The sequence below is a fragment of the Ursus maritimus genome, unplaced genomic scaffold (assembly GCF_017311325.1).
Source record: "Ursus maritimus isolate PB19 unplaced genomic scaffold, ASM1731132v1 scaffold_27, whole genome shotgun sequence".
NCBI classification, from domain to species: Eukaryota; Metazoa; Chordata; class Mammalia; order Carnivora; family Ursidae; genus Ursus; species Ursus maritimus.
This window is the reverse complement of record NW_024425230.1, coordinates 7,198,762-7,220,208: the sequence shown is the minus strand read 5'-3', so window position 1 is coordinate 7,220,208 and position 21,447 is coordinate 7,198,762. Positions and strand designations below refer to the sequence as shown.

The 21,447-nt window shown below is 40.9% G+C and overlaps 1 protein-coding gene across 5 annotated transcripts in view; it reads left to right on the top strand.

Annotated features, from left to right (window-relative positions):
* TJP1 (tight junction protein 1) overlaps positions 1-21,112 on the top strand; it is a 106,451-nt gene extending 85,339 nt beyond the window's left edge. Inside the window, exons 19-28 of one of the 5 annotated variants that reach the window (XM_040642679.1) lie at positions 1,307-1,657; positions 1,990-2,229; positions 2,859-3,728; positions 3,883-3,980; positions 5,850-6,077; positions 11,099-11,274; positions 13,459-13,936; positions 15,557-15,774; positions 17,855-17,938; positions 20,679-21,112. In XM_040642679.1, the coding sequence (XP_040498613.1) occupies positions 1,307-1,657; positions 1,990-2,229; positions 2,859-3,728; positions 3,883-3,980; positions 5,850-6,077; positions 11,099-11,274; positions 13,459-13,936; positions 15,557-15,774; positions 17,855-17,938; positions 20,679-20,773 (2,838 nt within the window). In that variant the 3' untranslated portion in view covers positions 20,774-21,112. Of the gene's footprint in view, positions 1-1,306; positions 1,658-1,989; positions 2,230-2,858; positions 3,729-3,882; positions 3,981-5,849; positions 6,078-11,098; positions 11,275-13,458; positions 13,937-15,556; positions 15,775-17,854; positions 17,999-20,678 lie in introns of all 5 variants that reach the window. The other 4 variants (XM_040642678.1, XM_040642677.1, XM_040642681.1 and 1 more) reach the window with 4 other exon arrangements.
* Positions 21,113-21,447: the final 335 nt, after the last annotated feature.

Genomic DNA, 21,447 nt, shown 5'->3' with positions numbered 1-21,447 from the left:
GTTCCAAGTTAATTCAAGGACTTAAATATTTCCCTGGCTGGCTGCTGGGTTATAGTCTTCCAGAACCCTGGGAAGTTAAAGGTTAGAGTAGATAGCAAAAAGACTTCTCTTCTGCAGCAACCATTATAGAGTTGAGAAGCCATTGAGATTTTAATGGGAGAGACTCTGCTGTAACATAGAGCAGAGCCCTGGAATTCTCAGTCCCTGAGCCCAGCAGGTACTCTGTTGAAAACCAGAGCCCCTGGGAGGCCTCACATACCCTAGTCTTTCTTATTTGGAGAGCAGTACTCAGGGTCAGGCTCTTACGAGAGCAGGCATAGGACTGTGTGGAATGTTCCATTCAGGCGGCTCAAGCCTTATGTTTGTCCTTCAGTCTGTGCTTAAAATGGAAGAAGGATTGTCTGAATTCTGGATTCCAGATCCTTAAACTCTAGTGCCCAACTGGGCACAATGTCCAGGCAAGATCTTCAGGGACTGTTCTAATTAATCCCCGTACTAGTTCCAAACTAGTATCTAATGACAGCCTGTTGATGCAACTCTTTAGATTCCTTTCCCTCAAATGCTTCTCATTTTCTTTCTGGTCTACTCAGAAGATACTGTAGACTAATAAAAACCAACTCAGCTCTTAATTATGTACAAAAGAGAAACATAATTGCATTTCTCCCTCACCATCCATTGGATACTACATCTGTGAAAAATAATAAAGACAATAATTCTTAATTTAATGAGGCAGCTGGCACTTAGGTGATGGTGCTTTTGCATTGTGTTTTACAAAAACTTGAAGGCCAAATACCAACTTTTTAAAAAGTTGTTTTCTTTATATAATATTTATATATATATAAATACATGTAAGCTCTTACTCAACTTGAACTGTGGCATTTATTTTCATAGTTACTCTTAAATGCGCTGTTCTGTCAGTGTGTCCTTGTTTCTGTGAGTTTGGTTTGGTACCATTCTCCCTCTTCACCTTGCTTTGGGCTGATAAACTAGTGACTGATTAGGTTTTGTAAACCCGAGTGGTGTCAGGGTTCCTTCATTGACTTCTGGGGCTGAGCCTCAGAGTCCAGCTTTGTCGTGGCTGAGCAGCCAACGTTTCATTCTTCCAAGTCCTTCAGATCTCAAAGGATGCTCTGTGTGTCTGCATGTGTGCTTGTACAATCTTCTTGACCTTTCCTCGCCAGAAGTTTCGAGAAATAGATGTGATTTCTCCAAAGAAAAATATCCTTTTCAATCTCCCTTGTAAAATAAAGGCCATCTCTTAAAGAATTACTGAATAAAATTTTTAATTTACTTTTATTTGACCCAGGCGGATGGTGCTACAAGTGATGACCTTGATTTGCATGATGATCGTCTGTCCTACCTGTCAGCCCCAGGTAGTGAATACTCAATGTATAGCACGGACAGTAGACACACTTCTGACTATGAAGACACAGATACAGAAGGCGGGGCCTACACTGATCAAGAACTAGATGAAACTCTTAATGATGAGGTTGGGACTCCACCGGAGTCTGCCATTACACGGTCCTCTGAGCCTGTAAGAGAGGACTCCTCTGGAATGCATCATGAAAACCAAACATATCCTCCTTATTCACCACAAGCGCAGCCACAACCAATTCATAGAATAGACTCCCCTGGATTTAAAACAGCCTCTCAACAGGTAAGCAGCAAGCATTCAACGTTTTGTAGTTAGAGGTGCATTATTAAATTTTCGAATGTGGTGATTGAGTTGAAGAATATATTTTGTCCTTTCTTTGGATTAAGAATTAATCTTTAATTTTGATTAGAGAATATCAAGGACTTAATACTAAACGTTGTATGTTCGTCTTACACAGCAGGATACTGAATTTTTTTTTTTTAATTGAGGACGTGAGGTCATAGTTTTGTTATTCAGCACACTTAAAATGTATGTCTACCAGCCCCTATAAATGGAAGTGGGAAGTTAGCAGTAAACAAAAACACTATATTTAAAATATTTTAAACACTTCACAGAAAGCAGAAGCCTCATCTCCAGTCCCTTACCTTTCGCCTGAAACAAACCCAGCATCATCAACCTCTGCTGTTAACCATAATGTAACTTTCACTAATGTCAAACTGGAGGGGCCCACCCCAGCTCCTTCCACCTCTTACTCACCACAAGCTGATTCTTTAAGAACACCAAGTACTGAGGCAGCTCACATAATGCTAAGAGATCAAGAGCCATCATTGCCGTCGCATGTAGATCCAGCAAAGGTACCTGTGCTGCAGTGTTGCCTTCATTTGTCGCTCTCCATCGGTCTAGCACATGATCATTTTTGCTTTGCCCTTTAAGTGTTCCTTTTGCTTTTTTACTGTGGGCTTACATACCATAGTGCTTTCAAATCAATACGAATCATTTCAGTTTTGTAGTTTGCATGGCTTCTGGTGGTATACTGATAATTTGAAAATAGGCCTTTTAATTGGTGTTTTATTACTTTTATTTTTTGGCTTTTGGTATTTTTCAGAATTCCTTATAATATGTAGTCGTGACTCATCATAAGCATTTTTGTGTTTTGTAAAGTATGGTGTCCATAAGTTTTCTTTTATGATTTTTATTTTTGGTGTCCAAATCAAGTGGAATCAGTAGTTCAGTGTATTAATTTTCTTCTAAATTTAATAATTATCTTTAACTCACTTTTCATTTAGAACATGCTAAAACATAAAAGCCCCCCTACCTGCATTATAAATTTTGAGCTTTCACTTAAACTAGCTTTCTCACTAATCTCTTTCTTGTCTTGGTAATAAGTGGTAGAATATACCATTTTCGCATATTAAATTATATTTCTGTCTATTAAAATAGACTAGAATTGAAAACAAGCCTTTGTACTTAATTTTTTATACAGGTGTATAGAAAAGATCCCTATCCTGAGGAAATGATGAGACAGAATCACGTTTTGAAACAGCCAGCTGTTGGTCACCCAGGGCAGAGGCCAGACAAAGAGCCTAATCTGAGCTATGAATCCCAACCCCCATATGTAGAGAAACAAGCCAACAGAGACCTCGAGCAGCCCACGTACAGATACGACTCCTCAAGTTACACAGACCAGTTTTCTCGAAGCTATGACCATCGTCTCCGCTACGAAGAGCGCATTCCTACATATGAAGAGCAGTGGTCATATTATGATGACAAACAGCCCTACCAGCCTCGGCCTTCTTTTGATAATCAGCACCCTCGGGACCTTGACTCCAGACAGCATCCTGAAGAGTCCTCAGAACGAGGCTATTACCCACGTTTTGAAGAGCCAGCCCCTCTGTCCTATGACAGCAGACCACGCTATGACCAGCCACCTAGAACCTCCACCCTACGACATGAAGAGCAGCCAGCTCCTGGGTATGACATGCACAACAGGTACAGGGCAGAAGCACAGTCCTATTCAGCAGGCCCGAAGGCGTCTGAACCCAAACAGTATTTTGACCAATACCCACGAAGTTACGAGCAAGTACCACCACAAGGATTTACCTCTAAAGCAGGCCACTATGAGCCTCTCCATGGTGCTGCAGTTGTCCCTCCTCTAATTCCCGCATCTCAACACAAGCCAGAAGTTCTGCCTTCAAATACCAAACCACTGCCTCCACCCCCAACTCTGACTGAAGAGGAGGAAGATCCAGCAATGAAGCCCCAGTCTGTGCTCACTAGAGTGAAAATGTTTGAAAACAAAAGATCTGCATCATTGGAGAGCAAGAAGGATGAAAACCCCACTGCTGGTTTTAAGGTAAGCATGTAACCATGCCTTTCCTGCCTTGGATGCATGGGCACATTCAGTGAAGGGGCAGTTCAGAATGCTTCCTAGCTCTCCCTCCCCTGCATAAATGAAGCCTTTTTTGTAATTATCTGTTCTTGGGCCATGTTTGTGTTCTGTTTTGCAGCCTCCAGAGGTAGCATCTAAACCTCCAGGTGCTCCCATCATTGCCCCTAAAGCCACTCCTCAGAATCAGTTCAGTGAACATGACAAAACACTGTACAGGTGGGTATGCTTTGTGGTGTTTGTGACATGGAACTGACCAGGAATCTAACCCTTTCGGTCAGTGAGGAAGCTTTTTACTACGTTAGTAGAGGAGAGGAAGGAAAAGGGAAAGGATCTTGTTTGTCCTTAAATGAAAACTACCAGCCTTTCTAATTAAGACAGTGGCCCTAGAAAGAAAAATAAAGGTCTTGATTATGCCTTCTGTCACAGATCTTTGTTATGCCTTTAGTAATCAAGTCTTTCAAAGAGATACTTTTCTAGCAAGCGATTACAATTTAAAAAAAGCCCTTCATTTGTATTACATTCTTTAGTTTTAGAAGTGCTTTTAGACATGCAAACTCTTTTTAGTTTTTAGGGGTAAAGAAACAGACCCAGTTTGCCTAAAATAACAAAAATTAATCATTTAGTAAGCATGGTGCCATATACTTGCCGTTGCTCTAAGCACTTCAGTGCAGTGTGGGTAAATGGTCCTTTTCCCCATTTTAAAGAGAGGCACTGGGGCTGAGAGGGGTTGAGTAGCTTCTAGGACTTGGTGGAGCTGGGAGAGAAACCTGGCCAGCAACTCTCTTAGCAGGGGCCTTGTCACACTGCGAGTAAGCGACAGACTGGGTTTGAATAGTTTCTCTGCCTAACTTAGGTGTTTTACTTGCTTACATTTGTGCTTATAATAAAGAGGAACTACTATCTAACATACAAATTTTCCCCTGAATGGTATCTAGTGCTTTTCATGTAAACGTAAACTACTGCGGGGTCTCCTTTAGCCAGTATCATTAGCAAATGAGTTGTTTTACATAAAATAAACTTGTAATTACTGAAAGCTTAGCCCTCTTTTTGGTGCGAAACCTATTTATCTATTTTTGAGGCAGGTTCCTAAAATTCACTAAGCAGAGCCTACATAACAGTGCAGACAGTCCCCAACTTCCAGTGATGTGACTTAGGATTCTTCCAACTTTACATCAGCGTGAAAGCAATATATGCATTCAGTAGAAATCGTACTTTTTGAATTTTGATTGTTTCCCACATATGATACAGTACTATCTCCTGATACTGTGCAGTGGCAGGGGCAGGTCCCAGTTAGCCACACGATCAGGGGTTAGACAACCAGCACACTTAAAGCTGTTCTGTAGCCATACAGTCATTCTGTTTTTCATTTTCAGTAATAGTATTCAATAAATTACATGAGATACCACTTTATTATAAAACAGGCTTTATGTTAGATGATTTTACCCAACTGTAGGCTAAAGTATGTGTTCTGAACACATTTAAGGTAGACTAGGCTAAGCTGTGGTGTTTGGTAAGTTGGGTGTATTAAATGCATTTTTGACTTAACGGTATTTTCACCTCCTCTGGATCTATCGGGATATAATCCCATTGTAAGTTAAAGAAGATCTCTGTTAATTTGCTTAACAATTTCTTCCCCACTGCTTCCTGTGCCCTCTAGAACTTTGGACTGTATTAGAGCCATTTCCTTATATGAGAATCATTTATCGATCCTGGATTAAAGTTCTTAAATTCTCTCAGTTGTTACTTGTTGCTAAAATTGGTGTGTGTACTTCGGGAAGCTGTCCACTGTCTTAGTTTATATTCTTTTTTCTCTTTCTAAGTAACTGCTTCTAACCTGCTGTGAGGTTAAACCAGATCAATATCAAGCTTATTAGCTTGTGTTAAAGGCCTCATGAGCCAGAAGAGGGCCGCCTGAGTATAATGTATGAAGGCATGGGATTTGAAGTGACTGTTTTGACTGTTGGATTGCTTGGCTCGATCCTGAATAATCATAGCAGTGAAAGGTCAAGACAAAACATTTATATATTCCATTTTCTTTGTAAAATTAACATCTAAAAAGTTGTTCCATTTGTCATTCATTGTCAGGATCCCAGAACCTCAAAAACCTCAAATGAAGCCACCCGAAGATATTGTTCGGTCTAATCATTACGATCCCGAGGAGGATGAAGAATATTATCGAAAACAGCTCTCATACTTTGACCGAAGAAGTTTTGAAAACAAGCCTTCTACACACATTCCTGCTGGCCATCTCTCAGAGCCTGCCAAGCCAGTTCATTCTCAGAATCAACCAAACTTTTCTAGTTATTCTTCAAAGTAAGTTATTTCACCTAAGACTTACTTTTAAAAATAAGAGCCATAAAGGTTCAGTTGGTGGAGTTAATCACGTGAAATTCGGTGTATTTGGAAGGAATGCCGTCAAGTCCGTAATACATGATTTCTGGCGGCTCCAGTGGTTTCGCACTGTGCATAGTTTCTAGCTCTAGGATGTGTGTGCATGTTTTGTCCTTAAACTCTGATAGCAGATACACAGAACTTTTGCCTTACGAAAAGTGTTAAAATTGAAGTGTTTTCAGGTAGGGGAGTAAACTGTGAAGACCCTGAGTTTTAGGTGAATCGTAAGTCTCCCCTCTGCACAACACACTTAATGCTGCAGCTTTTCCTTTTCTGTTTTTGCTTTTTAAATATGAAAATAGCATGGCAGGGGCAACATTATTTGAAGGAGGACAATAGAGTGTTCTTTTTTTTCCCCCCCAAGGTGAGAAAGAGCTTATCTTTTTTTATTGTTGGAGCTTGAGGGACTTTAAAGTTTCTGGTCCAGTTTTATGCATGAGCAAACTGAAGTCCACTGAGATGAAATTACAGGGGTAGAGCTAGGACCGAGCACCCAAGTTTCTTGACTCCTAGTTGTCTTTTCCCTGTTGTGTGCTCCTCCCTTTTGTTGACTTGTCTCTTGAGGATCTTGTTGATTCGTCTTTCTCACTTGGGGTTTTTGTTGGTATACAGACCCACTCAGAGTGGGATATATAAACTCACATAGGCACAGGTGGAGAATGAGGAGCAGATGTGGATTTATTACAAGGAATTCATTTACACCATTGCGGGACCCTGCCAGTAAACAAGCATGAGTTCACAGGACAGGAAGAGAAGATGCAGAACTGTTTGGGAATCTCTTGAGTTCAGGGAAGGCCTAAGTTCTCTTTAAAAGGTTCCGTCCAGATCTCCCTTTTGATTAAGTGAGCTCAACTGATGAGAGGCATTACATCTGTAAATCCCTGTCACAGCAGCACCTACATTAGTGTTTGAGCAAATGATGGGGACTATAGTTCGGCTTACCCAATTTGACACATCAGAAAGCCATCACAGATCCTTCTTGTGTCTAATTTCCAAAGCACCCAGATATTTAGTAAATTAGATGCTTGGGATTATCTGGATTTAGCTATCATTTGTTATTTCCTGTTGAGTGGAATTTTTTTAGAATATACTTTAAAACCTCCAATATTAAAAACCTAATTTTAATTACCACTCTTTTCTTAGACATCATTTGAGGTGAAGTTTTAAAACCTTTTTTCCACTGTCATGCATTTAAATCTTTGTCTAGAGAAGAAAGCTGCTTGTGAGAACTGCAAATGCAAACTTTGAGTGCTGTGGGCATTGTTAAATGCAAACAGTGTCTTATACCAGTGTTGTGAACCTCCCCTAACACAACACTAGAGAGGTGCCCAGCACATCTGGAGAGAGCATCCAGACTCAGTGAGTCTTAATGAGCTCACTTTTACTTCAGTCATTAAACACATTCATTCTTTTTTTTTTTTTTAAGATTTTATTTATTTATTTACTTGAGACAGAGAACGCGAGCATAGGGAAGAGGTAGAGGCAGAGGGAGAAGCCGACTCCCCGCTGAGCAAGGACCCCCCCCCAACACCGGCAGTGCATGAGCCCAAGGACCTGAGATGATGACCCAAGCCAAAGGCAGACGCTTAACTGACTGAGCCACCCAGGCGCCCCGTATTTCATTCTTGTTAGAAGCAGGTCCAAGGGTGTAGTATAAGGAGAGAGATTTTATTTTATTTTATTTTTTAAATTTTTTTTATGTACTTGGTAAACAATACAGCCTTAAAAGAATACATTTAGGTCTAAAAAGTAAATAAAAAGTCTTTTCAGAGAATCAGCTGACAAAGCATTTTTGGTTTTGAGTTAATTGAGTTTTTCTTCAAAGAAGACTTAGTAACATATTTGTGATGTATAATTTTCCGACAGGGTCTAGAACGCTGCCTAGTATTTAGTGGGTGGGGACTCAGCAGCGCAGGGCACAGTGTACTAGGCACATCAGCTGCCCCCCTCTCCATTAATACAGCTCTGCGAGGAACGAGTCTGAGCTGGTCAGAGGTTTCTTAAGGATATATTGCCTTTGACAGAAATAGATGACATCTGTCTTTGTGCATACGCCCAGGACTCTTGAATGTTTCCTGTTGTGAGTGTTATGAGAGTGGCACAGTGTGACTTGAGATGGACGCTAGTATACATTTCCTTCCTTTGTGGCATAAAGTGAAAACTCTTCATAGTTGTGCTGCGTTTCCCCATGTGGGTATCCGGTGCGTAGAGCATTGGGAAGGGGAATGAGGAATAAGACAGGATGACTAAGAGAGGAGGTGTTTCTACGTCTCCCCCCTCTAGTGCTGTTGTACTCTTGTGCCTCCTTAAGACAGCTTTAACAACTGGAAAACCATTTAAAATATACAATCCTTTTTGTCCTGTATTTCAAAACCATTTACTGTTTTTTGTCACCAGTAGACTGCCTGCAGGCCTTTATTTTCTAAAGTAAAAAAACAGAAATATCAAAGTTGTCTTCTTCTGGATAATATTTGCTTACATTCCACTTAAAAACACACCTCAGTGGGGCACTTGGGTGGCTCAGTCGGTTAAGCGTCTGCCTTTGGCTCAGGTCATGATCCCAGGGTCCTGGGATCCGGCCCCATATCAGGCTCCCTGCTCAGCAGGGAGTCTGCTTCTCCCTCTCCCTCTGCCTTCTGCTATGCCTACTTGTGCGCTCTTTCTCTCTCTCTCTCTCATAAATAAAGAAAAATCTTTAAAAAAACATATAAAAAATAAAAACACACCTCAGAAATGGTGGGAGTTAGAGAGGGGAAAAGTCTGCTAGCATAGGACAGACGCCCCAGAAAGCAAGTGGGTATCACCTGTCTTACAGTTCTGGAGAGCTGGGTCAGACTGGGAAGGTTTGGAAATAGTGGCTCAGATGTTCGTCTTCACAGCCAGTGAGCAGTTTCCAGGATCCCCCGACGGCTGGAAGAGCATCTCCCTCCGGGTCTGTGTACCTGTCCCAGCCCAGAGACTCCGCTTCTTCAGGGCAACTAAGGATTTTACTGGCACTAGAATAGCTCTCTCTCAAGAGTCCACTTACTGTGAGACTTCCAGGTCTCAAAACAAATGTTAGCAGTTTTCAGCTTCTTAAGAACTAAGTAAGATTGACATTAGGTTGTTCCTGTGTGAGTGACGTTCAAGGAGAGAAGCTATGAGATTCAAGCATGGCAGCTCTACAAATAGGCTCCACCCATCCCAGGGCTTAGCTCTAGGACTGGTGATGGATAAGGTCTTGCTAGAAGGAGCGTAGGTTAATCAGTCGTGTTTCAAAGGCAGGCCTATTTCCACCGCCCATTCATTCCTCATTACCCTGCTGGGGAGCTGCACAGCCTGTGTTATAGGGTTTCTTCCTGTTTGCACTTAGAGGATTTCTTTTGTCCGGCCCTTTTCTTTTAATGGAGCATTTCATTCTTACTCAGAGCCTGCTGCTTTTTCTTAGTATCCCTCCTTTATTTAGTTCATTTCTTTACTTAGCACTAGCAAGTGAAGCCAAAGGGCAGAAGTGAAAGAGGAATAAAGTTCAAGCACCTTGCTACTCACTAGCTGCGCAGTGAAAATATGTGGAGGGTGGGCAGGCGGGCAGGCGGGACCGAACTACGTTACCCTATTGTAATTGGTGGGTGATTTTCCTAGCTTAAATGAGAGGTAGTGATATTTTCTTTTTTGGTCAAATTATTCTGAAATGGTGAATGTGTATCTTTTGGTTGCTATTTTAAAATGACATTTGAGTTCCATTCGCTGCAAATGTTCTTAGTTAGATTGACCCATTTCCTTTCGTTTTTCTATTGCGCTTGCTTTGCCGTCACCTAGATTTCTTGGCTCTTACACTAGCTATGACTACTTGAAAAGGAGCGTCAAGTGGTAAGACTGGCATTAATGTGAGGCTGTTACATAAGGTGTCCCTCACTGCATCACTGGCATTACGTGCACTTTTAGATTTTAAAGTCTTCAAATGCTTTGCGTAAGAGCCTGAAAGCAACGTAACAGCGTGGTTTTAAAGCTAATCACAAGACTAGACTTCTTCAATGAAATTTTCTGTGAAAGTATGGTCGAGATGTCTGTTTTGTTTGTGCACATAAAGCCAGTGCAGCTTTGGCTCTCTGCAAAGGTTTAGATGGCAGTGTTGTAATTATGGGTCTATTTTAAAGATTTCTTTTGTTTGAATTTTACATGTTACATATTAAAATTGGCAATCTAAAAAAAATAAGCATACATGGCACAATTTGATTTAAATGAGCCTTGTAAAATCAAGCAGTGTCTGCTACTATGGCAGTTGTTAAACAAAAAATGGATCTGGTAAATTAAGGGCAATTGCCAAGTGACAGATGTCCAGTATTTTTGGTGTTACTGGAACACAACCACACCTATTTCATTTACATATTATGGCTGCTTTGGGGCAGAATAGTTGTGCAAGAGTCTGTATGGCCCCAAAAGCCAACAGCATTTACTGTACAGCCCTTTACAATAAAAAAATTTGCCAGTCTCTGGTGTAGAAAACCATTTTTTTGTGGTGCTCTAAGCATGCCAGAAACCAAGGCTTTTTTTGTACCTTAGATACCAAATCAGAAATGAATCTAAGGAAGATTGGGGCCAATAAATATTTTTCAAAATATTTGGAAGACTTTCTCAAACCTCTCAGCCATTGCTGGTTTTTGTAAGCAACATGATTAATATTACAAGTATACCCAAAATTTCATCTGCCTTTTGGTTGCCATCTTCTGGATGTTTTACTAATATTCTTCAAGTATCTGTGCTGTCTTTACATTTCTCGTGCTGATAAATGGTTGAACTTGTTTGTATATTTGGGTAGAGTTAGCCATTTATACTCCTAAGAGTAAATTGTGAAATTTCTAGATTTTTGTTTTATAAACTCAGGGATACTTAGAGGAATGAGTACTTGTTTTGTAAATGTAAATCCATTTTCATATGTTGGCATTGTCTTCGTTTTTTCACAGGGGAAAGTCTCCTGAAGCTGATGGCATGGATAGAGCATTTGGTGAGAAGCGCTATGAGCCAGTGCAGGCAACTCCCCCTCCTCCCCCATTGCCCTCCCAGTACGCCCAGCCTGCTCAGCCCAGTACCAGCTCCTCTCTTGCCCTCCACACGCATGCCAAGGGGGCACATGGTGAAGGTAGGAAGTTCGAAAGTTGCCATTATTGCTGTAATAGAGGAATACTTACAAAATTGACTTTCAGTTTGTAAGCAAAAGGGTTTTTCATTCAAATAGATATACTTGAAACCCTTAGGCTGGGAGCAATGAAAACTAGGGGTTTTGGTAAGTAAAAGTACATCTCCTGTTTTTATGACTATGACCATCATATCAGACAAGCCTTTTAGCTAAATAGATTTTAATCTCCTTTACTAGCACAGCTCAATTTCTGGACGTAGTATTTGTTTGCCAGTATGTCTGAATCTAAATATTTGGTAGTTTGTAAAAATCACTGTTATGTTCCTTCTTCACTTGTGGATATAGGAAGGCTATAAATTTCCACATAACATGTGTCCCTTAGCACCTTGCGGTTAGGTACTGTGGCAAGAGCCTAGCAAGGTGGCCAGCAGCTCCAGTTGATTCATTTTAACAGCTGTACCCCTGAGTTTTTGTCCACACTCGCGCCTTCACAGGTCTCTGCGCAATAACTATTTCCCCTTACCCACACCGTCTCTCTCCCTGGGCCACTCTCCCTCATTCCTGCTGGCTTCATCTTTCCCTTTCCCTCCGTCCTCAGACGTGTACAGCTCACTAGTCCATTGTTCAGAGCACCTTGCTTTGTTCCCGCTGCCTCCTCAAACTGTGTCTCTTTGCCTTCCATCAGATTCCCCGAAAGGGGGACTGCTGCCTTCACCTCCAAATGCCCCTTGTTTTATTTGGCCCTTTGAAAAAAAAAGGGGGGGGTTGTCTACTTTACCTTAAGAATATACCACGATTTATCCATTCTCCTGTTGCCTTTTTGCTACTATAGACATTTCTCAATTATTTATGTAGGAATCAAATTCTAGGCCAAGTCTTCAGCCAGATGTGCTGTAGAGTCGTAGTGGTAGATTGACATTACCCATGTTAGGATTTTCTTTCCACACTCTCATATCTGCTGATAAAATTTTAATTCTTTCCAATCCTTAAACGCCTTTTATTCCTTTTTCTTCCCTTTTTATGCTGGCAAGGACCTCAAGTAAAATGTTGAGAAGAAGTGATTACTCAGAGCAGACATCTTTGCTTCCCGATCTTAGGGAGAAAGGATTTAATATTTCACCCTTACCACGTTAGCTATTTTTGTGGCTTCTCATAACTACCCTTTATTATGTTTTGGACGTTCCCTTGTATTCCCTTCTAGTTTGCTGAAAGCATCTGGTCACAGAGCATTAAGATGATCATAACCTTTTTCTTCTTTGTTCTGTTAATGTAGTAAAATATATTGCTGTGTTCACAAGGAATTTGGGTTTATTATTATTATTTTTTTAAATGATGTCCCTGTCTGGTTTTGCTGTTGTTTTTGTGCTAGTTTCATAAAAGGGAGCCGAGGACATGTTCCTTCTCTCTTTTTCTGGAAGACTTTGTGTAGCATTGATGTTATTTTTTTCTGAATGAGTTTCTAGAATTCATTCGATACTGCCACCAGCCATACATGGAAAGTCCTCTTCCACATCTTTGCCAACTCTCGGTATTACCAAACTGAAGTGTTGCCAGTCTAATGGGTGTGAAACAGCATTTGGGGTTTGTTTTGGGTCTGCATTTTCCTAGTAGTGTGGTTGTACATCTTGTATGGTAACTGAGCATTCCAGTCTTCACTCCGTTGTTGCCTCTGAAGGGCTTTGCCCATCTTCTCTATGGTTGAATCTTCTTGTGTGCGCGTAGGAGTTCTTTAAAGGTTTTAGATCCTAATTCCATGTAATTATACAGGTTGTAAATAGCTTCTCCCATTTTGTGGCTTTCCTTTGACTTTAGTTAGGTGAGTTTTATAGTGTTCATTTTTTTTTTTTTTTTATCATGGCTGTATTGTCATTCTGTTTCTAATTTGTTACGGATGTTGGAGAGGGGATACTCAGACACCAGGCTCTGGGAGGCCTGGAATCTTAGCAGCATGACCCTGACTCCAAGGCAGCAGGATATACTAAAGCACCACATGTGTCCATCCCCCTCCTGGTCCCTCAGTGTCACAGACAGCCACCAGGGCTCAAGAGCCATCTTCTAGCAGTGGGGACCCTGACCTGGGCCTTGACTCCAGCATCGGGACAAATTAAAATGGGAGAGACACCAGAGGGGCTGTTAAAACTTCTTTGAGGAAGTTTTAAAAATGTTAATATGTGTTTATTGTTTCAGGTAATTCGGTGTCGCTGGATTTTCAGAATTCTTTAGTGTCCAAACCAGACCCACCTCCATCTCAGAATAAGCCAGCAACGTTCAGACCACCGAACCGAGAAGACACTGTTCAGTCTACTTTCTATCCCCAGAAAAGTTTCCCAGATAAAGCTCCAGTTAATGGAGCTGAACAGACTCAGAAAACGGTCACTCCAGCATATAATCGATTCACGCCAAAACCATACACAAGTTCTGCCCGGCCATTTGAGCGCAAGTTCGAAAGTCCTAAATTCAACCACAATCTGCTGCCAAGTGAAACGGCACATAAACCTGACTTGTCTTCAAAAGCCCCCGCTTCTCCCAAAACACTTGCGAAAACACACGGTGCGGCACAGCCTCCTGAGTTTGACAGTGGGGTTGAAACTTTCTCCATCCACGCAGATAAGCCTAAATATCAAATGAACAATATCAGCACAGTGCCTAAAGCTATTCCTGTGAGGTAAGAGTTTTGCCTTTTTCTTGGTCTTGTGATTTGTCTAATGTGAGTGTAGTTTCTGTGATTTGGGACTTAAAATGAACATTTTAACTTCAATTTTAAACTAAACAGTGTTGTCCAAAATGTTGCAATGAGTGCTGTTATGTGAAAGGTCCTACAAGATAATGTTAATGAAGTAATAAAGCTAACAACCACATATGGTGAGTAGGTGCTGTCATTATCCACATTTTACTAAGAACTGAGGTTGAGTGACATGGTGGTTTGTGTAGAGTCACACAGCCAGCCAGGGTGAGGGGAGCCTACATTCGGCAGCCCCTGGTCATCTGACCTCAGAGCCCATACTCTTAACCAACCATAGGTTTCCGTAACCTCTAACCTTGGGCTGGTGAGGTACACTTGGAGAATATCTCAAAAACATAAGCATCTGTGTTCCTTGTCCACTGTTTGTTCAACAGTGATGTTAGAAATAAAAATGTACAACCTCAGAATGGTTGTTAAAAAAACAGCAGCTCTTTTTATAGTTGTAATGAGTAAGATGTCTGAGCAAATGAGACAAAGCGAGCCTACCTGGATCCATATTCCGTATACTCCTTTCCCTCTTGTCCTTACGTGGTGACTAACCAGACCCATTCTGGCCACACATAAGCACACCTCAGCCTCCTGAATCCACTTATATTGTCAGGCCACCCACTGAAACAGAAGCACCAGGCTGGCAGAACCTGGGGCCAGGAGGGCCACCTGTGGTCTGCTTCCCAGGAACAAGAATGGTCATGGCAGTGTGCTGCCTTCCCCTCTTTGTGAACCTTTCCAGTGGTGGGGGATGGGAAACCTGGTCTTCCTCACACACATCAGCATTGTCCCTGATGCTCTGGTCGTGCAGGAATGAAGCTGCAGCTTCCCTTCACACACTTACTGTGTCATTCCATCTTTCTGCTCACCTTTAGGCTGTGACTCAAAATTTTACTTCAGGAAGTCTTGATAAGCCTACATTTTTGAAACAGTCATTAATACCACATCCCTTTGGCCTTTGGTATTCGTTGTGTACTAAGTGAATATACTGGTTTTTTTCCGTGGTGCTTGAGGTGTACCCCACCAGAGTATTACCTCATGGCACTGTGGAGGCTTTTGACAGCAAGGACTGATTCTCAGGGAGTGCTGCTCAAAATCCTAGGGAGGTGGAGAACCTAGTTAATACTTGCCAGGTCTCAGATGCCGTCAGTTGTAGGATGCACCATTGTCTTACGTATCACTAAGAAGGAGAAAAGTGCTGCCAATTAAACCATGACTGCCAGTTTTAAAACATGAATTTCATGGATGTTAAAATGTGTTTCTTAAAACCAATCAACTATAGTAGTTGGGCGAGCAAGATGATAAGACTTTGTACATTCTAGTTGCAAAAATTAGTAATGAAGGGAAATTGATTAGTTACCTTCAAAAAGTGAAATTGATTTCTCCAGGAAGAATATGATTTATTATTACTCCTGTGAGTAAAATGTGTCACTGAAAACTTACCTTCCTGATTCTATGGAGAAATAAAATAAAATGAAACCACCTGTTAGAGTCTTAGTGGGAACTCCTGTGTATTGTTGGGGGTTTACTTATTAGTTGTTTGTGAACTCTTAGCCCTTCAGCTGTGGAAGAAGATGAAGATGAGGATGGTCATACTGTGGTGGCCACAGCCCGAGGCGTGTTTAACAGCAATGGTGGGGTGTTGAGTTCCATAGAAACTGGAGTTAGTATAATTATCCCACAAGGAGCCATTCCTGAGGGAATTGAGCAGGAAATCTATTTCAAGGTCTGCCGAGACAACAGCATCCTCCCGCCTTTAGATAAGGAGAAAGGTAAGTGTGTTTATTTTTCTCTGTAGTTTTAATAACTAGAGTTGCCCTCTGTGCTCGTCAACGCTTGCAGTGCTTAGTTGAGAGGACAATCTGGACCCCTTTTCTACTTTGCCAACCGCAGCATGTTCCTCCTATCAGGGAAGGCCCCTCAAATGAGCACTGTGGAGGAGGGTGCCCTGGAATGGCATCATAGGTATGTATGCAGGGGGTATCCCATAGTAAGGCCAAGGTGGTAGAGGTGAGCACACTAGACTTAAAGCCCACACGGTGGGCTTTACTTTCGGTATGAAAGTGACAATGATGACAGGTGACAGACAGGCCTTTGAGCATTCCTCCACCTGTCTGCTGGGTGGTCTTAGCTGACCTCAACAAATCTGTCTTTGAGCTATTTACCCCTTGCATCTCTGGAGATGGGTCTAGGTAACACCCAGTCAGAAAGGCTTTGCTCCATGCCCGTTACCTGATTGTGGAAGAGAAGCGTCTTAGGGCAGGTGCTCATCAGCTAGCCCTGGCACTGGTAAAGGCTCAACAGAGTAAATAACATATCCCTATTAGGTATTACCATGTGTGTTTCTGAACTTCTTGAGAAATCTAGGAAAGTGTTATTTTTCATAATCTTTCTGGATCTGTCAGGACGATATAATGAACTGTGTGAGGACTTCTTTTGGAATCTTGTAGCAGGTGCTTTACTTCCTTAAATACGTCACTTTACCTCAGTTTCTTACATTTTGCGGAACACTAGCACATGTTGGCCCTGCATGAATCTTTTATAAGCCAGAGTCTGCAGCAAATAAAACATTTAAAACATCAGATATAAGTAACATTTCTTTTTAAGATTTTATTTATTTGATAGAGAGCACACAGAAGCAGGGGGAGTGGCAGGGAGAGGGAGAAGCAGACTCCCTGCGGAGTAGGGAGCCCGATGGGGGACTCGATCCCAGGACCCAGGATCGTGACCTGAGCCAAAGGCAGACACTTAACTGACTGAGCCACCCAGGTACCCTATAAGTAACTTTTATAAAAAGTACATTTGAATATATCTCACAAAAACCCCATGATCTAATGCAGTCGCCATCAGCTACCTGTGGCTACTTTTTTTTTTTTTTTTTTTTGGTTTTTTGTTTGTTGTTTTTTTTACATCCTTGGTTAAAAATTTCATTGAAAACAAAGGATACAAAATGAAATACTATTTCACCAAAAACTTAAAAAAGAGAAGTGATAGATGTAAGCAGTTTTGAAATGCAGTCCTAATGGGCTAACATTATCCTTTGTTGTGACAATAAGGAAATCACAGATTATTTTAAAAATCATAAAAATGACTAAAATTACTAAGATGGGGCAGAGTTCCTGTTTATGCATATTTTCTACTTTGTCATAAAATTTATTCCCAGATTAATTTTTCTGGAAGAAGTTTTCGTGTAATATTTTTTTCCAGCTTTTCACTTTTTTTTTTCTTTAAGATTTAATTTAAATTCAAATTAGTTAACATATAGTGTAATATTAGTTTCAGGAGTAGAATTTAGTGATTCATCACTTACATATAACACCCAGTGCTCATCACAACCCAAGTGCCCTCCTTAATGCCATCACCCATCTGGCCTGTGTCCCACCTACCTCCCCTCCATCAACCCTCAGTGTGTTCTCTATAGTTAGAATCTCTTACAGTTTGCCTCCCTCTCTGTTTTTATCTTATTTTATTTTTCCTTCCCTTCCCCTGTGTTCATCTGTTTTGTTTTTTAAATTACCTATGGCTATTTTGCATTGAAATGTGCTGGAAGTATAAAAATACACACTGAATGCAGAGATTTACTATATTGATTACATGTTGAAATAATGTTTTGGATATATTGGGTTACATAAATATTAAAGTGTATTTCACCTGTTCTTTATTTCAAAGTGGCTACTAGAAAATTCTAAATGACACGTGTGTCTTCTATTGTATTTTTCTTGGTCACTGCGGCTGTAGAGAATTAATTGCATTTGGCTTTAAAGCACATCATTAGAAGGGGGTGTGAGGAGAACTGTGGTCTAGAAGGAAGATGGCCATCTAACTTCCCACCCCCACCCCCTTTGACTGCAGGTGAGACACTGCTGAGCCCTTTAGTGATGTGTGGGCCCCATGGCCTCAAGTTCCTGAAGCCCGTGGAGCTGCGCTTACCACACTGTGCGTCCATGACTCCTGACGGTTGGTCTTTTGCTCTAAAATCATCCGACTCCTCGTCGGGTATGCTGTCTTCACTCTGTCCTTTGGGGGCTTTGGGTACTGTCATTGATTAATCCCTGGGCTGTTGGAGCTACCCATGCTGTTTGTGAGCAAATCTCTACCTCTGTTCCTGTGGCCTTGTAGGCATCACCAGTGTTTTAAAATTTCCTTGTGGTGCATGCACACATGAATGTGGAAAGGTACAGAAGTTTCTGCCTTTTAAACATTGATGATTGGCCAAAAGTTGACTGTTTCTTGGTGTTCAAGAAAATTATTTGTTCTCTCAAAATTAAGATGCAGTGGGAAAACTATTACTGCCCTGCATATATAGGTGTTTTCATCTTCTTATTAAAATGATTTGATTCCTTTATACAGTAATTTCTGTTTTTGGTTACCTTTCTTTAATTTCTCAACCTACAAAGTATATACACCAGAGAAACTTGAAAGACAAAAAGTACCTTCCACTGTGATCATGCTTGGCCATGGTTTCTCAGTGTTAAACTCTGAATAGCTTCTATTATACACACTACTTTTACATGGCTTTTTGCTCTTAAGATCATAGCTTCAAAGCTTCCATTGCATTTTCGCATTTCTCACTTCCTTGGGTGACTACATCAGTTACCAGTTGAAACATTCTGTATTTTTGGTATAGATCACTTTAATTTAACCTCATATAGAAAAATAAGAATTTAAAGTTTTGTTTCTGAATTTTTAGTAAACCAGGTGAGCATTATACAGTTTTTTTTTTTTTTTTTAAAGATTTAATTTATTTATTCGACAGACATAGAGACAGCCAGCGAGAGAGGGAACACAAGCAGGGGGAGTGGGAGAGGAAGAAGCAGGCTCACAGCAGAGGAGCCTGATGTGGGGCTCGATCCCAGATCACCGGGATCACGCCCTGAGCCGAAGGCAGACGCTCAACCGCTGTGCCACCCAGGCGCCCCATAATGTGAAATAGAGCTTTAGGGTATAAAAATTATAGGAACATATTCTCTTACTACCTGAGATTAAAAATCATACATAAATATATATTTCCTGGTATCTACAAGTATACCATTTTCTTGAGAAAGCTAATAAATTAATTTTAACACACTAGATAGTAGAGCTGTTTCCTCAGGGACTCCAGTGAGAAGCATTTTATTAGCCTAGTTTGAATTAATATTAATGAAGCTGCATTTTAAACATGATATATATATATATTCTAAAAGTCAGGTTGTAGCATGAGCTCTGATTGTTTTCTAAACCAAATTAGGATGAGAAGCTTTAAAATAATTGTTGTAGTTACTTGTTTTATGGTGATTTTTCCCAGATAGTATATGAGGCATAAATGATTTCTCTCTTTGTTAAATTTTGTATTTTTTGCCACCGAGCATAAGTTATTTTGTTAGATTGAAACAACTTTTTCCTGTGTTAAATTTGGGTACATTCACCTAGAACAGAAATGTACTTCTGTATAATCCTGTGTGGCTTTAGAATGCTTTGTTACTGTGAATTTCCGTTCGGAAATTCAGGGGTAGATTTTGACGACAACTGACTTTAATCCCAACAAATGTTAGTATATTGGAAAGAAATTTGAGCCTAAAGTTAAGATTTTTAAATTTACTTCCAAAGAGTTGTCATAACTCTACTTCATTGCCTAAACAAGCTGTTTATCTACAGTACAGCATAAGCCCACATATATTTGTGAAGTCAGTTAGCTTCTGTTTAGTCACTCTGTTTTAAGGTGCTGAGCCCGTTGTGACTGGGACCATTCAGGTGACGTCCCGCTCCCTGTAGGCAGGTTCTCTCTACCTTAGCACTGTTGACATTATGGCCAGATAATAATGCTTTGTCGTAGGAACTGTCCTGTGCGCTGTGGGATGTTTCACTGCATCCCTGGCCTCTGCTCACTAGATGTCAGTTGTGACAGGCAGAAACATCCCCAGACATTGTCCCACAGAGGGGGGATGGTGGGCAGAAGGAAGGCAAAAGTCAGCAGCTCTGAACATCAGTTATCTCGGATGCCATAAAGACAGTCATCCCAGCCTTCTTCATACTTGGTGTCCACTGCCTGGGGCTTCTTAGCTCTAGCTACAGATCTCCAATCACCAAAAGCTTGTTAAATTCAGATACCCAAGCCCCAATTCAGATTCAGCAGTCGATGAGTTCTCAGAACTACAAGAGTGATTTTGTCACACAGCTAAGATCAGGGCTGAGAAGCTCTTGGTCCAGACTTAAACTGATTTTTTTTTTGGTAAAGGGGAAAGAAGGGTCTTTAGGAACGAGATTCTGCAGAACTTTCAGGTATTCATATGTTGCTGTGTAGTTGAGTGTGAGAAATATGTTCTCCTACTCAGTTCAAATGGGTGATCATAGCATGTTTGTCCCAACTTTCAAAAGTGCTGTGAATAATTATATGGCCCCGGGCACCAGAACGACCTCAGGCATTTATGGTCACCCCAGCTTCTATTCATGATTTGTGAAAAGACATGAACTTGAAAACACAATAAAAGAGAAATCTGAAACTGCTTTGAATCCTGAGATACCAGTGAGTCTTCATTGAAATATACAGCACCTAGAGTTTTGATACAAGTGCATATGCTGAAGAAATAGGAGAGAGTTGTATCTGAGTGTATGTCTCCATGTTTGCCCCGTGATTGCAGACCTCAACGGCTAGCGGTTTCACCAACTGCCAATGACAGGAACTTCTTTTCTCTCCTAGGTGATCCTAAAACATGGCAAAACAAGTGTCTTCCTGGAGATCCAAATTACCTTGTTGGAGCAAACTGTGTTTCTGTCCTGATTGACCACTTTTAATTCTTAAAATGTAGGAACTTGATTAAATAATGTGAAACTGGGTTAAACTTACTAAATCTAAGTGGAAGCACTCTATCAAGTATTATACTTTTCTTAGAATTGATACTGCAGTTTGTTAGTATTAAGCATTTTGTTTGAACAGATGCAGGTTAGTGAGCAGGCCCCTCCCTGCACCGTGATCCGAAAACATGCTGCAGACTGCGTGTTTGTGGTGGAAAAGCTAGCGGCATTGGCTGGAGGGTCAGAGATGGCTTGCTTTGTAATGATTTTTGTACTTTTTTATGGTCACTGCTTACTTCACATACTGATTTCCGTTAAAATACCAGCCAGTAAACGGGGTGCATTTGAGTTCTATTCTTTCCGAAGTACACTGTTTCAAACTTTATTATGGCCCTGGCCTGGCACACACATTTTATTTTATTATGCATGAGGTAATATGCACACATTTTAAAAATGTACCTGGACCATATAAACCAATGTAGTGGATTTAACAGAAATGTACAGCAAGGGGAATTTATAGCTTTTGGGGGGTGGGGGGGGCGGGAGTCAAGTGAAGACAATTACTTATTGTATATGAAAACACATTTTTTTTAGGGAAGGACACCAAAGCATGTGAGACTGGTTCTGTGGCCTCTTTGGATCTACAAATTAACCATATCACCACAGACATACTA